Consider the following 16,858-nt stretch of genomic DNA (forward strand, 5'->3'; position numbering starts at 1 on the left):
GAGTTGAAAGTGGTGGCCTGACACCTTGTGCCATGATGCCCATCCCAACCCAACATGCATTTTTTTGCTTGATAGATTTTTATAGCCTCATATTAACTTTATGTAAGATTACGTTTACATGAGATTAGACCATTAATGTCAAAATGCTAACTATAGTAGATGTGGTTTTTTAAGATTCATTTTATTTTTATCAGAAAGTCCGATACACAGAGAGGAGGAGGAGAGAGAGAGGAAGATCTTCTATCTGATGATTCACTCTCCAAGTGGCTGCAACAGCCAGAGCTAGGCTGACCCGAAGCCAGGAGCTTCTTCCGGGTCTCCCACATGGGTGCAGGGTCCCAAGGCTTTGGGCTGTCCTCAACTGCTTTCCCATGCCACAAGCAGGGAGCTGGATGGGAAGTGGAGCCACCGGGATTAGAACCGGCGCCCATATGGGATCCCGGTGCGTTCAGAGCGAGGACTTTAGCCACTAGGCCACGCCACCGGGCCCCACACTTACATTTTTTAGCTGGAAAAAAAACTTTCCTATTTAAAAACATTTAGGAGGGCCTGGTGCAGTAGCCCTTTGGCTGGAGTCCTCACCTTGCATTTATTAGGATCCCATATGGGCGCTGGTTCTAATCCCAGCAGCCCCACTTCCCATCCACCTCCCTGCTTGTGGCCTGGGAAAGCAGTCAGGGACGGCCCAAAGCCTTGGGACCCTGCACCCTTGTGGGAGACCCGGAGGAGGTTCCTGGTTCCCGGCTTCGGCTCAGCGCAGCACCGGCCATTGCGCTCACTTGGGGAGTGAATCATCGGATGGAAGATCTTCCTCTCTGTCTCTGCTCCTCTATATATATCCGCTTTTCCAATAAAAATAATAAATCTTTAAAAAAAAAAAGTAAGTGTGGATTTAAAGATGTTCATGATAGGTTTAAAATCATCAGTGTCAGATTTAAAAGATGTAGGCAGTAAGAACAGTAAGTCAAGGATGTTTTTTGATTCATTTTATTGTAAAGGCAGATTTTTACAGAGAGAAGGAAAAATGAGGAGAAAGACTTTCCAACCACTGTTTCGTTCCACAGATAGCTGCCATAAGCTAGAGATGAGCTGATCCAAAGCTTGGGAGCCTGCAGTTTCTTTTGGTTCTCCCACATGGGTGCAGTGTCGCAAGACTTTGGACATCCTATGATGCTTTTCCCAACCGTAAACAGGGAGCTGGGTTGGAAAAGAAGCCACAGGGACAGGAACTGGTATCCATATAGGATGTCAGCACTTGCATGCTGAGGATTAGCCAGTTGAGCCATTGAGCTGGCTGTTGGAAAGATATTTTACATAGCTTAAGAAATACAGAGATTTTTAATACATTAAAATCTTTGGTTTTTGCAGGTGATACTATGTTACATTATCTCGTCCTAGTCACTGGATGTATGTCTGTTGGGAAAATTCAAGAATCTGAAGTTTTCCGAGTTACTTCCACTGAGTTTATATCCCTTCGAGTTGATTCTTCAGATGAGGATCGCATTTCAGAAGTGCGCAAAGTTTTGAATTCAGGAAACTTTTATTTTGCATGGTCTGCATCTGGAGTCAGTTTAGATTTGAGTCTTAATGCACATCGTAGTGTTCAGGAACACACAACTGATAATAGATTTTTCTGGTGAGTCTTATTTTATCCGTTTGTAATCATATGCAATGCAACATCTTGGTAATCTGGGGCAGAGTATGTTCAGCGGTTGCGATTTCCAAAGACAGCAAGGGATCGTCGTTGCTGCCTGAGCACATGCCCCGTGGGACTGCGGGGTCCCTCGGAGAGAGCGTGGCAGCAGCCGCTCTCAGTTTGTTCACATTGGCGTGTCACAGGAAACCCTTTCCTGTCCCTCATCTAGACTGGTCTTTGCTATACATTTGAAATACTTGATCAAATTTTGGTATGAATCTAGTTATAATAACATTTTTGCTCATAATTATTAATTTTGAGATCTTTCCTCTGGCACTGTCGATTTCTGAAGTCAGCATTCTTTTTCTTTTTAATTTTGAGGTTGTAAATAAATGCTCTTGATTCAAGAGCACTGGGCTGTGAAGAAATAGTGTACTGGGACAAAGTCCACTGGTGTACTATGATACAGTTTATGGTTGTGCGTTAATATGCTGTTCCAAGAAGGCATGAATGAAGAGCAGAGCAGGCGGGATTGTTATTGCCTTTATGCAGCAGGCCAGATTTCTGATACAGTAGTTCTGTCATCTACAACCAGAATCAGTGTTTTTGTTTTTCCTTAATAACACATACAAATTATATTTCATTATTTTGACATATGTGGTAAGGCCCAGGTCCTAGACTCTCTGCTCCTGGCCTCCCATGGTAGTTCCGGTTGAAGGTGCTCCCTCACACTCCCATTGCCATGGTCCTTGAGTAGTACGTTCAGGTTGGAGCCATTTGTCCTGGCTTTCAGAGGAAACAAAATCAGCAGCGAGCTGGGATAGGAAAGTCACTGTAGAACAATATCTTGATCACTCACATGGAAGTGTATTGATCAGCGGTGGCGTAGGGGAAAAAGGCAGGCAGAGTGAAAAGAGCCCAGTTTATCGGAGAGTTGGGCCTTAGCAAAGGAAGAGACAGTGAGGGCAGACAAAGGACAGATAGAGCAGCGATGGTGGAGAGGTTAATAGCACAGATATGTGCACGTCAAGTCCTTGCTGCTCAAAGAAAGTAAAAAACTGGTGAGGATGGGTTGAACCCCCATGGGATGTTCAGAGATAAGGCTTCTAAGAATGAAGTCCATGTTAACGTTAGCCTTCTGCTGGAAGCCAGTGAAACCCGTGGGGAAGGTAAATGTTGCAGCGGTGCCCAGGGCCGCTGTCCTCCCAGTGCTGTTCCTTGCTCATTCCTTCCCACCTCCCGATTCCGAATGTGGAGAGGCAGGAGCTTTCCTGCCACAGTACAGGTGCAAGCAGGTGCAGACACTTTGCTAACCGCAATCAGTAGGCATAATGCATGTGCTTTTTCACTCGCTAAGGATAGTGATGAGAATATTTCAAAGCTAAAAAGCCTGAAGGCATTTCTTCAGTAGGTGACGAGGCTAGTCAGAATACAGAAGGTGAATAAGTATTGTGTTTCACTTTGCAAAGAAAAAAACAAACAAATTTTAGAATTCATCATGTACCCTCTTGAAGTTTAGTAGAAATATATGTGTGAGAATACAGTGAGTTTTGTAGTCAAAGGGTGCCATGCCAGATGCCAGTCACATGCCCATGTAGTTTACTATGTTGGAGACTTAAAAGAGTAGCAGCACATTGGCCTCAAAAACTGACCACAGGAAGCTGTGCAGCAGGACATGCGCAGGACCTGAGGTCCCCTCACGGAGGTGGGTGGGTGTCTGTGCCCTGCCAGATTTCAGCTGTGCTGTTTGATGTAATAGGTCTCAATGTGAGCTTCGCCTCAGTAGGTGCCAGTGAAGGATGGAAGCGGAAGTTTCGATATTTTAAAAAGAAGTAACGATTTAATGTTACCTCAGAAGTAATCTCACCACTTAAGTTTTAGATTTCCATTTAAAATGAAGCAAGAGGGTCCGGCGGCGTGGCCTAGCGGCTAAAGTCCTCGCCTCGAAAGCCCCGGGATCCCATATGGGCTCCGGTTCTAATCCCGGCAGCTCCACTCCCGTTCAGCTCCCTGCTTGTGGCCTGGGAAAGCAGTTGAGGACAGCCCAAAGCCTTGGGACCCTGCACCCGTGTGGGAGACCCGGAAGAGGTTCCAGGTTCCCGGCTTCGGATCGGCGTGCATCGGCCCGTTGCGGTTCACTTGGGGAGTGAATCATCGGACGGAGGATCTTCCTCTCTCTCTCCTCCTCTCTGTATATCTGGCTGTAATAAAATGAATAAATCTTTAAAAAAAATGAAGCAAGAATTTTAAAACTCAGAATCAAGCTTCAATACTGTAGAAAATTCACTGTATAATTAATAAGATTTTTGATCAACAGTAAACTTTAGTTAAGTCTGGTAGAGGTCTACTTCTCTTCAGCTTTCATCATGGAAATTTTATTTTTATCTGTTCTGTAATCACTGGGTTTCTCTGTGTTTATTTAAATAAAACTTTGAAAGATTTATTTATTTTTAGTGGAAAAATTAAATTTTTGTGAGAAAAAGAGACAGAGAGAGATACTTCATCGTTGACTCACTTCCCAGACAGCTGCAAGACCTGGGACTGACCCCCGAAACAGGAGCCAGGAGCTTCCAGATCTCCCACGCAGGTGCAGAGGTCCAAAGGCTTCGGACCATCCTCTATTTCTTTCCAGGGTCGTCAGCAGGGAGCTGGATGGGAAGCAGAACAGCCAGGACACAAACTGACACCAATATGTTTTGCTGGCACTTGCAGTTGGAGGATTAGCTAGAGGAGCCATCACACTGGCCTCTAAATAAAGCTTTTTCCTCTGAAAAGTTTGGAAGCAATCTGTTACTTAGAATGGGTAACAGATCTGGAGTGATGGAAAACCCATCTGTTGTCTGTTGTAATAGCCACATAGCATCTTTAAATCAAATTAATTAAAAATTGTCTTATAAAAGTCAACTCTTAAAAACAGAGCTTTATAAAGTGGGAGTGGGTGTGTGTATTGAGCTCTTTTTGAAACAAGCTAGATTTGATGTATTTAAGACAGGACAGAAATGGGACACAGAGGAGCTGGCATTATGGTATTGCAAGTTAAGCTGCTGCCTGCAAGGCTGGCATCCTGTATTGATTCCTGTACATGTCCTGCCTGCTCCACTTGCAATCAAGCACCCTGCTAATGATCTGGGAACACAGCAGGTGGCCCAAGTGCTTGGGCCCCTGCACCCACGTGGAGGATCTGGGAGAAGTCCTAAACTCCTAACTTCAGCAAGGCCCAGTCTTAGTCATTGTGGCCATCTGAAGAGTGAACCAGCTGATGCAAGAATCTCTCTTTCTGTGTAACTCTGCTTTCAAATAAATAAATACATCTTTTTTAAAAAGATGTGGGACACAGATGCTAATGAAGTTTTTGAAAATGATTTTTCTCTATAGACTGTAGATCGCATATCCAAAGGCCTCAGTTCTTTAAAAGGCTGATTTATAAAAGGCTTGCTATGCAGACAGACAGATAGGATTATCCGTCTGCTGGAATCACTCTGCACATGCTTGCAGTGGTTGTGGCTGGGCCAGAAGCCTGCAACACCATCTGGGTCTCCCGCATGGGTAGCAGTGGACCAAGCATTCAGGCCATGGTTTACTGTTTCCCATGGAGCGGTATTCGAGGTGAAACACCTAGGACTCTTAACCATATGGGATGCTGGTGTGCCAGGCTTGAAGCTTAATTTGCCGTGCCACAGTACTGACCCCCAAGGATCTCATTTTCTAGCCCTCACTTCTGATATGTGGCATAGAAAATGTAAAAAATCATTTCTTCTTGGTGCACTTTAATTTGATAATGTATTATTTGGAAAGCACCATTTTAATTATTTATATAAGATTTATCTTATTTTACTCTGAAGTCAATGTTTCCAAGACAGAGAAATAGAGAATGGGAAAGAGAGGTCTTCCATCAGCTGGTTCACTCCCCAGAAGGCCACAAAGGGCCAGTATGAAGCTGGGAGCCAGGTGCTTCTTCTGAGTTTCCCATGTGGATGAGGGGTCCAAGGCCTCCCTTTGTTGCTTTCCCAGGCTATTAGCAGGGAGCTGAATCAGAAGTGGAGCAGCCGCGACTTGAATCAGTGCCCATATGGGATGTCGGCTGTCACAGGGAGAGGATTAGTGTGCTATGCCAATGTGTCAGCCTCAAGAACACCATTTTAAAATTTGTACTTTGTTATTTAGTACCGAGTATCCTAATGCAGAACATTGCTTTTCTTTTAGGAATCAGTCTTTGCATTTACATCTCAAGCACTATGGCGTGAATTGTGATGACTGGTTATTGCGCCTCATGTGTGGGGGAGTGGAAATCAGAACAATCTATGCTGCTCACAAACAGGCAAAGGCTTGCCTCATTTCCAGATTAAGCTGTGAACGAGCTGGGACCAGGTTCAATGTCCGAGGAACAAATGATGATGGTCATGTCGCCAATTTTGTAGAAACAGAACAGGTATTTAGTGTCTTATATTACTTAATTTGTGTATTACCAGGCGATGTACAGAAAATGCTAGAATAACAGACCTTTATTTTTCAATTATTGAACTAAACAACTTTTAAGGAAATTATACATGTGAGGGAGAAATTGAATAAAGTAAACTCAGTGGTATACATGTGTACTATTTGAAAATTATATTTGTGGCTATGAAAGTATATTTATCCTAGGTCCTAAGCCCAACTTAAGTCTTCATATTTATAAAAATACTTTTAAAACTAAGAGGAAATTAAATATAAAGGTATGTATTTAAATATTGAAATTTAAAATGATCTTTGTTTTTCTAGTACAAAGTAACGAGTTTGTGAGCATGTTTACATGTGATTTTTCTTTGCAGGTGGTGTACTTAGATGACTCCGTGTCTTCTTTTCTCCAAATCCGGGGCTCTGTGCCGCTGTTCTGGGAGCAACCAGGGCTGCAGGTGTGTGCTGGCTTGCTTTTTCCCATTCTCTAACCTTTCAGAACATTTCATTAATAGTGCAACATAATAACCTTATTCTAGCTCATATTATTAGTTAGATTTGCTGATGAGGAGTACCATGTTCCTAGAGTTAGCTTTTTCCCCCTTTGAGTGTTCTTTTCAAGTAAGTATCTGTGTAAATCCAGTTCTGTTTAGTTTTTCAGATGTTGGGGTGTGTTCTATCACATTAATTCCTCGGAGTGTTTCTGTATTTATCATATATATATAGTTTTGTGCAATCATTTAGTCTGTTTGGGTGGAAGAATGTAGTCATTAAAACAAAGCCCCTGGAACTGCACTTCTTGATGGGGGTCCTTACTCTCCCAGCACCAGCTCTGTCGTCTTTCCAACAAGACTTAACTTCTCAGAGCCTCAGATTCCTTGTATGTAAAAAGGAAAGAACACCAGTAGTATCCACTTCATTCGATTGTGAAGGTTAGATGAAAAGTAGTTAGAATAGCATTTGGTGCCCAATGTCATCTAAGTCTAACTGTTGTTATTGCTGGTGTATTTGTTACTGACATTTTGCTTTGCAGTTTTTGTTGAACTGTCATCTTCAGTATGTTTTCAGATAATCCTTTAGGCTCTAAATTGTAAATCCTTCACTGTAGGCTTCTGGGTATGTATAGCAAGTTTTATATCTCAGCCTATAGTATGGGGAAAAAAGGCCGAAAATCTTGCAGCCTTTGCAATTTACATTCCAGATTGACTGTTACGGAGAAAATTTATATAACACTGGAATTTTTTCAGCTGTACAGTTTGCTGAAGACTAGCTGAGAGACTAGCTTTGTGACACAGCACATTAAGCTGCTCTCTGCATTCTGTATTAGAGTGCTGATTTGAATCCTGGCTGTTCTGCTTCTGGTCTAGCTTCCTGCTAGTGTGCAGGAAGGCAATAGAAGATGGCCGTGGGGCCCTGCCAACCGTATGCTAGAGCTACACAGAATTCTTTGGCTCCACACTTTGGCTTGGCCTGGTTCTAGCTTTGGTGGCCTTTTGAGGAGTGAATCATTGGCTAGACAATCTCTCTGGCTGTCCCAATCCCTCTCTATTTTTCTGCCTTCCAAATAAACACATCTCTCACAGTTGTGTTTTAAAGACTGTTGAATAAGCGCTATATAATGAAACTAAATCTAGATTTGAGTTAGGCTAATCCGTTTGTTAAAAGAAAAAAGTCAGTGATTATTAGGATAATCAGGAGATTGACTTAGGACAGCAAGGGTGCATTCTTAATACTACTAGTTCACTTTCAAAATTGGATAAACATGTGGAGATGTTTTATAGTTTCGTTTGATGAGCTGCGTAATTGATTCAGTGTTCTTGCTACTCACAATGCAGAGAGACTGAATTCTGGGCAAATTTGATTCTGGAGTTACAGAAATGTTTAGAAGATTTCAGAAAAATAATCTGTTCTCATCTTTATTTTTCTTCTTATTATCTGTTCGATATTTCTCCACTCAGCCTCATCTCTCTGTGTCCTGTGTGTCATCTCATTTATTTCACTCATATCCAAAATTTCTGCTCCTGCAAAATGTGCTATTACTGTAGTTGTGGCTCTGAGGTTAACTGGGAGACTCTATTTTCCTGGAAGGAATGAGTATCTTATCGCTTCTTGGCCTTTTGGCTAAGATCAAGTGTAGGAACGAGTATCTTAATTTGCCAGAGCTTAGGTGAGGGAGAGGCAAATATCCAGCATGGCAGAGAAAAAAAACCATGGAGAAATGGTGCGGCAGCTTGGTGGAGGAGGGCTTTGTGTCAGGGGACATGAATTCTTATCTGAATAATTCTTGATCTGAGAAAGTATGTCTGTGGTTTCAATGGTTTTTTAAAAATTTCCAAAGGGTGATAGTATCTATTAACTTAAACAGAGCATGTATTTTGGACTTAAAACTAGATACTATATATATGAAATTGTTCTTTTGAATAAAACCCTTCATGAATGAAAATTTCTGTTGGTTTAGAAGTATTTCATAATGGCATACCTGTTAGTCTTTTTATAAAGTTTTTTTTAAGAATGAAAGAGAAGGAAGCCCCTAGAATGTTATGAATATTCCCCTAGATATATTATGAATTAAAATCAGTTATTTTATTTGCTGTTGTGTATTCAACAAATTAATTTTATCGTACACAGTCGTATTTCTTTTGTCTACATATTAGTTTTGGTATGATTAAGTCTGTTTTTCTTCTGTAAGGTGGGGTCCCATCGTGTCCGGATGTCGAGGGGATTTGAAGCCAATGCACCTGCTTTTGACAGGTAAGACTGATTCTTTGAAATTGCTGAGCAGTAAGGCTGTTTCTATTTACTGATTTGTTTAACATTTTTGGCACTAAGTAAGGCCTTCTTTTGGTTTACTTGGAAGCCCATGGCCCTACAGTTAGGATTTCCACAGGTGGTCACACTGAAGTGTGCATTTGATCTCTTCACCTGAAGACTTCCTCTTCGGGTGCACTGACTGGCCAGACATGTGGCCGCTAGCCAGGTGGGCACTTGAACGTGACTAGTAATGTCAGCGGTGGACTGTCAGTGTAGCCTGCACACTGGATTTCAGATTGGAAAATAACTCATTAATTTTTGTTTTATATTGATTATGTGTTGAAGTCTTACATTGAGCAAAAATATATTGAGCATCATCTGTTTTCTTTTATTGTTTAAGATGTGACATTTCTAGAATTGTAAATGCCTCATGTTCTCTTCCTTTGTATGACATTGCTTTGTCTGTATAGCCTCTGGAGTGGTTAGGAGCCGGGCGGAAGAGTCATATTTAGGGCTTTTTTTTTTTTTTCTAAAGGCTAGAGTTAGTAAGGAGGTTCCTGCAAATGCTCCTGGGGTGTATTCCCTCCGTCCTTCCTGCTCAGAGCTGATGTGGTATCTTTGTTGCTGCCAGCCTCACGGAATGGGGAGGAGCTAGGTGACTCCGTAGTCCGGCCTTGGGTGAGAATAGTGTTGGTTTCCACAAGTCAGCGGGAAAATCTCATTGGCCAAGTTCTCATAGATTGAGACCATGTAAAATGAATTTACTGATCCCTTGTTTCAGAAAATTGTCTTAGGCCATCATCTGACATAAGCTTATTTCCTTCCTTCAATAGGCATTTTAGAACACTTAAGAATTTGTATGGTAAACAGATAATAGTTAATTTGCTTGGATCTAAGGAAGGTGAACATATGCTAAGTAAAGCATTCCAGGTGAGTATGTTCATTTCTTCTTTCTGGCCCGTGGATGCGTAGAATGGTGTTACAAAAATAAAACAATGCAATAACCAAATTCTCCCCAGAAGTGAATTAGTGCCTTAGAAGTGTTGGTATTTCCTTTAGAACCTTTAACTTTGTGGGGTTATGGGAAACAGTGAAGCTTATGGGAAGGAGGAATTATGGAAAATTTTCATGGGAAATGGCAATGTTTTCTGTTCCTTTTGTAGAGAAGTAGGTAGATAAATAGATAGATAGATAACGAAAGTTCTGTCCACAAATGGTCTCCCATTGCAGAGAAATGCCACGCAGCTTGCACCCTCTGCTGGTTGTCTTGCTTGCCGCCCAGAGCCCATCGCCATTGTTTCGATGTGTTTGTGTGGATGTAAGACTAGTTAGTCTTCCTGTAACCATGAGTGACAACTTGAAAATCACAGGAAAAAAGAACCCAAGAAATCACCTGACATCTACAGAAGAAACATTTTTAGTAAACTTCATGGAATCAAAAATGGAGTAGTATGTTATGTTACTTCAGATTTTAAATTTAAAATAGCTTTTTTGTAAAGATCAGTCTCCTAAGTCCAAAAGTAACTGAATTACATAGCTATTTTTAAGCCTGTGAGCAGGTTATATAACAGAGAATGACTCTTTATTGTAAACTTAAAAAGTATTTATTTGTATGTATTGAATGAAGGCATAAAAGAGAACCTATCCTTGGGCCTGGCATAGTAGCCTAGTGGCTAAAATCCTCACCTTACATATACCAAGATTCCATATGGGTGCCGGTTCTAATCCTGGTGAGGGCCATCCAGCTCCATGCTTGTGGCCTGGGAAAGCAGTAGAGGACAGCCCAAAGCTTTGAGACCCTGCACCCACATGGGAGACCCAGGGGAAGCTCCAGGCGCCTGGCTTCAGCTCAGCTCAGCTGTGGCTGTTACAGCCATTTGAGGAGTGAATCATTGGACGAAAGATCTTTCTCTCTCTCTTCCTCTATGTATATCTGACTTTCCAATAAAAATAACAATCTTTTTTTAAAAAAAGAGAGAATCTATCCTGACACAGTTTGTCTCAAAAAACAAGATGCTTTATTATGAGTTCCTATAACAGGTCATTAAATTTCTGTTGTAAAAGTGCATGCTCATTATTGGAAGAAATTTTCCATTGTGACGGTAGTGAAGCTCCCTGAAGTCTGTTGTATCGCCTGATCTCTCAGGAGTAGTAATGAGATTTCAAGGGGAAGAAATGTCATTTAGTTTCAGCAGGTGATTCCATTTTTACTGCCAGTGTCAGTGAAATCTGGAAAGATGAATGAGATTTCAAGAGGATATGCTGAGATTGTACCTTGGAGTGTGTGTTTCCGTTCGTCACTTTGATAAGATCATATTTAATCGCTCTCTGATTACATGTTTGTCACTTTCCTTTCAGAGTCATTTGAAAGCTTCTGAACATGCTGCTGATACCCAGATGGTGAACTTTGATTACCACCAAATGGTTAAAGGCGGAAAAGTAGAAAAGTTGCATAGTATTCTTAAACCCCAAGTCCAGAAGTTTATAGATTATGGATTTTTTTATTTTGATGGAAATGAAGTTCAAAGGTTTGATTGTTTCTCTGTTCTTTAAGTTGGAACTTTGCTTTTAAAATTATCCTTAACATGAAACATGTTTTAATTCCTAAATTGAAATTTGTAATGAAGTATCTTTTTTATAGTTGATTTTAGGTGTCTTTTTTGGTTTTTTGTTTGTTTGTTTTTAAGATTTATGTATCTATTTGAGAGAGTTAGAGATCTGTTATCCACCATTTATTTCTCAGATGGCTGCAGTTGCCAGGGCTGGGCCAAGCCAAAGCCAGGAGTCTGAAGCTTCATCTGGGTCTTCCACTTGGGTGTCAGGGGCTCAAGGACTTGGGCCACCTTTTATATTTCCCTTGCCATTAACAGGGAGCTGGATTGGAAATGGAGTGACTGGGACTTGAACTGGCATCTGTATGGGATACTGATTTTATAGGTGTCGGCTTTACCTGCTCTTCCACAACACCAGCCACTGTTTTCTTTCTAGAGAATGCAACAAATCATAATATTAGGTTGCATTATTGAGCATATATTATAGGACAGTACATTTAGTTTTACGTGTATCAGTAGCAAAAATTGCAAGCGTAGATTCTGTTAGTATGCTGATTTGCATATGAGGAGTTGGGGACCAAGGCTGTCATTTCCCCCACGTCACGTAAATAGGAAGTGTTGGAGCTAAGATTGATCAGGTTTCAGATCGTGCGCAGGCATCCATGAGACTATTTCACTTCTTTCAAAAGTGATGTTTTGGGGATGATACTGTGGTGCAGTGGGTTAGATCACCCCCTTGGCCATAGAGGCACTGGTTCAGTTCCCACCTGCTCTACTTTCCATCCAGCTCCCTGCTGGTGTACCTCTTGGAGTGCCTGTTTCCTATTACCCACACGGGAGATCCAGGTGAGCCTCCTGGCTTCTGGTTTCAGACTGGTCCAACTCTGGCCATTGCTTCCAGTTGGGGCATGAACTAGCAACTGAAAGAGCTCTCTCTCTTTTTCTCTCTCTCTCCTTTCTCTCCTTTCTCTCTGTGATTCTGCCTTTCAGAAAGAGTTAAAACAAAAGCAAATGGGCCTGGCGCAGTGGCTCAATGGCTAAATTCTCACCTTGCAAGTGCCAGGATGCCATAGAGGTGCTAGTTTGTCTCCTAGCTTCTCCACTTCCCATCCAGCTCTCAGCTTGTGGCCTAGGAAGTCAGTGGGGGATGGCCCATAGCCTTTGGGCCTGCACTGTGTGTGAGACCTGGAAGAGGCTTCTGGCTCCTTGCTTTGGATCAGCTGAGCTCAGGCCGTTTCAGCCATTTGGGGAGTGATCTGACAGAGGGAAGACCCTTCTCTCTGTCTCCTTCTTTCCATAAATCTGATCTGCCTTTCCAATAAAAATAAATATTTTATTAAAACTAATAATTTGTGGACTTCGGTAAGACTAGTAGATTCTAGCAGGAGTCAAAGGCATTGCCTGCTGTCTGCTTCAGTATGATTTGAAACTACCGGTTCTTCATATGACATAGAGAAAAGTAAATATTGAAAGATCTAAGTTCAGAATATAGTTTTTAAAAAATTAATGAATAAAGCTAGAATTTTTGTTGTTTCTTTTTTTGTTTAATATTCAGTTTTGGTGCCTGGTGATAACATGTTATTTAAAACATTAATTAATTTTTAAAACAAATTAATTCTACAGGTATTTGATTATCTTACATGTAAAGAACTTCCAAAATTATAAATAGTAATATGTAAATGTTTGTTTAGTTCCTAACTGCTAACCTAATGAAAAATACAAATGTGATTGATAACTGATAAGGAATGTTCACAGTGTGGGATCTAGGTAGTTCATGATGTAATTCTATCATTTTTGTATATTTAAAATTGTAATATTAAAAATATGGGCAAGGCAAGTCAGTATCATATTTTAATCTCTTCAGTTATGCTGTTTGTTTTGCTTTGTTTTTCTTCCAAACTAACTTTTTAACCTTATTGGATTTGTTAACAGATGCCAGAGTGGTACAGTTCGAACAAATTGCTTGGATTGTCTTGATAGAACAAATAGTGTACAGGCATTCCTTGGGTTGGAGGTAAAGAATAATTGATATATGTGCCTTGTACTGTATATGTACCTCTTTGGGTGCTTTCTTAATGCTTGTGCTTCTCACTCACATTTAGGAAGAAGTGAGGTTATGCTCATGATAGGCAGAGTTTACTTTTTTTCTAGTTTTTTCTCACAAGTGACCCAATCCCTTTGATGAGAAAGGTTTCCGTTATCTGCTCTCTTTAGGTAGTTGTCTATTTGCTTCATTCTGTTGTTCCTTGACACTCTCTTTACTGTTCACATGATCTCAGTACTATTACCTGCCTTAGTGCGTGCCTCAATATCAGAATGGGGCGGTCTGTATACACATGTGCACAGTGGCTGTACGTTTCTTTGATGCTTTGTAACGCAGATCAGTTCTGCATTTTTAAATCAGTGGCTATGAAAAACAGAATCAGTTATCTTACCAGTTATCCATCAAATTCAGTCTAATAGTTTCAACTTTTTGAAACATTGTAACAAAGCGGAACTTGGTCTTTCCTGTTAGGCACCTTAGGATCATAAAGCTGTGGTGAGTCTGTTTTAGGTCTTTTTAACTTTTTAAAGATGTATTTATTTATTTGAAAGCATATTTACTCGGGGTTGAGGGGGTTTCACCTCTGATGGCTGCAGTGGCAGTGGCTGGACCAGGCTGAAGCTAAGAGCTTATTTCAGGACCCTGACATGGTTGCAGGGGCCCAAGCCCTCAGGGCATCTTCCACTGCTTACCTAGGCACTGTCTTGGCAGGGAGCTGGATTGCAAGTGGAGCAGCCAGGGCTTGAACTGCTCATATAGGATGCTGGCATCATATGTGACAGGCTTAACCCACCACACAACAGTTCTGACCCTAAATCTTTATTTTAGTTTGTGGGAACTTAACTGAGTTATCACATGCTATTTTAAACAGCCACAAAAATAGGAATAGGAAGTAACATCTTATTTCCTCTGGTTAATTATCTTAAATTTGGCTAGAATGTGATTTGCTTAGTTACTCCACAGCTAAGATTTTTTTTTTTTTTGTCTCAAAAATGAAAGTAATGTTTAAAATGTTCGTCTACAAAATAAACCTCTCTTATAACTAAATTCTGTTCTGGCTTTTCATGAAATCTCATGTTAAGATTTGTCACTATAGTTTAGAAAATATGACAGAAAAGAGAAGTAGGCGTGGATACAGTTTATTGTACAGCTTGGGTTGGTTGCTAGTTCTGACTTGTGTGTTAGTATATTACATTGATTCTGAGAGTAAGTCTGTTGAAATACTGAAATTGTATTAAATGGGAAGTGAATCATGGGTAGGAGATCTCTGTCTTTTTTAATGTGTTTCTCACTATCTACATTTCACAAAGATTTTCAAAAATAATAGCTTGAGTGGTTTTTTTAGGATCTAATTTCTCTAACTCTTCATTGGTGCTGGAAGTTAGGTTATGAGAACATTTTGTAGTATAACATTTTCTTGACTGGTTATAGCATTTATTGCTAAGTCAGGTAAAACCAAACTAAAAGGGTTAGTTTTGCCTGGTTTCTTGAAAAGAGAAAGGTTTAAATTATTAAAGAGATCATGGTAACCTACCGTATTGAATTCTACAGGCTAGCAAAGAACAGCTTTGGTACAAGTCTACTAAGTAATAAAATGAACCCAGTTTAGGGTTTTAGTGTTGAAGATTTCTGTAAGTATTTTGTAACCAGACTTATAAGTAAGGTTAAAGAAAAAAGTATAGATGCAGAAGAGTTCAGTAAAAATGCCGCATATAAAATGTGATGGATTCCAAGCAAGAGGAACAAAGGACATAAAGATTGCTACACATCGTTCTAACTCCAGATTTCTGGGCAAGAGTTGATAGAGCAGTGACTGATTGGAACACTTGTAGCGTAAGGTGAAGGAACTGTGTCCCGTAATTCTTAATGCCTGCAAAGCCTTCCTGGCTTTATTTAGAGCTTTAACTTACTTTCTTAATTTTTGTGGCATTTTAAAAGCAGCTCTCCTTTTGTCACAGTCTCTTCATTTTAATTATCCATATTTACGAAATGAAATACAGACGTTTAAAAAATTTAGTTTCTTTTTTAATATGTCTTTAGGTAAGCTTGGTAAACATTTTTCTGTATTCTAATGCATGTTTTTATTAGCTGAGCCAGGTAAATTAGTCCTGTTTATAATACTTTATCATTTAATCAGGAGAAAGTTTTCATTGATGTAAAAGATTACTGTTACAGGTTTTCACTCTTCTGACATTTACTTTAAAAATTGAAATCATGAGAAATATCACAGCCTAGTATTTTCAGAATTTAGTCTCATAGTCATGTAGCTAGCTCTTTTTGGTTTGATTGTTTGTAGAAGTTCTGTCATGGGGCAGGTGCTGTGGGGTAGAAGGTAAAGCCACTGCCTGCCGCACTAGCATCCCGAATAAAGTCTCAGCTGATCCACTTACAATTCAGCTCCTTTACAGTGTGCCTGGGGAAGCAGCAGAGGATGACCCTATGTGCTTGAGTTTCAACCAGTCCAGCTCTGGCCCTGTGGCCTTTTGGGGAGTGACCCAGTGGATAGAAGATGTCCCTGATTATCCCTCTGTCTCTGTATCTTTTCTTATTAAGAAAGAAAAGATGTGTTATAATAATGATTAATAAGTTAGTATACTTAACAGAGGCTTCTTGGTTGCTGTTTCAGATGCTTGCTAAGCAGTTGGAAGCTCTGGGTTTAGCTGAAAAACCTCAGCTGGTGACCCGCTTTCAGGAAGTTTTCCGTTCAATGTGGTCTGTGAATGGTGACTCCATCAGTAAGATCTACGCTGGCACGGGTGCTCTCGAAGGGAAGGCTAAGGTAAATCCAGCTTTGTCACAATCTAATGCAAGTCTCTTTCTTTCCTCTCTATGGAGGTTTTTAAGTAGTCATTTTAAACTTATTAGATTTTTAAATGAATAGTATCTGCTGTTTGCTTCCATATAATCATGCTTTTGGGCCCTGGATGCTGTTTTCTGCAATAGCTACCAGTGGTTAAATGCAACATAGTTATAGGTCTTCCAAATATTTGTGGAAAAGGCATACTTAGATAAGGCTAAATACCAAAATAAGTTGTTTTTCTGTGACCTTTTTGAAGAGCTTTTATGTGAGTAGTCATTTCGTGAGAATCTACCAGGACTGTTTGCACTGCTTGTAGTTTTTACCTTGAATATCTGTTGTACTTTTTGTATTACTTATTTTGATAGTGTGATTTTGTTTGTTTAATCCTTAGTAGAGGGTCCTTTCTCATTTCACTTAGTGTCCCTTGCGGTTGATACAATGCCTCTTTGTAATTCATGTGTGACAAATGTTGGATAAGTTAAAATCAGTCAACAATTTTTGCGTGCAGTGCTTTCTGTAAACCCCAAGTCCCCAGGGCTCAATGGCTCAATGTTGTTTTTATCCCTCTACTTACCTTACTCTGAAAAGGAGGTTATGAGAAAGTGCCCTAAGACATGTAATGTATAAACTTAATCAGAATT

The 16,858-nt window shown here is 40.3% G+C and overlaps 1 protein-coding gene across 9 annotated transcripts in view; it reads left to right on the forward strand.

The window, feature by feature from the left end:
* Positions 1–16,858, forward strand: part of SYNJ1 (synaptojanin 1) — a 78,664-nt gene that overhangs the window by 22,828 nt on the left and 38,978 nt on the right. For 7 of the 9 annotated variants that reach the window (XM_058661701.1, XM_058661703.1, XM_036494738.2 and 4 more), the window contains exons 4-11: positions 1,369–1,636; positions 5,840–6,065; positions 6,445–6,528; positions 8,760–8,821; positions 9,655–9,751; positions 11,180–11,349; positions 13,306–13,387; positions 16,044–16,196. In XM_058661701.1, the coding sequence (XP_058517684.1) occupies positions 1,369–1,636; positions 5,840–6,065; positions 6,445–6,528; positions 8,760–8,821; positions 9,655–9,751; positions 11,180–11,349; positions 13,306–13,387; positions 16,044–16,196 (1,142 nt within the window). The remainder of the gene's footprint in view (positions 1–1,368; positions 1,637–5,839; positions 6,066–6,444; positions 6,529–8,759; positions 8,822–9,654; positions 9,752–11,179; positions 11,350–13,305; positions 13,388–16,043; positions 16,197–16,858) is intronic. The other 2 variants (XM_058661707.1, XM_058661706.1) reach the window with 1 other exon arrangement.

This window comes from Ochotona princeps, chromosome 3 (genome assembly GCF_030435755.1).
Source record: "Ochotona princeps isolate mOchPri1 chromosome 3, mOchPri1.hap1, whole genome shotgun sequence".
NCBI classification, from domain to species: domain Eukaryota; kingdom Metazoa; phylum Chordata; class Mammalia; order Lagomorpha; family Ochotonidae; genus Ochotona; species Ochotona princeps.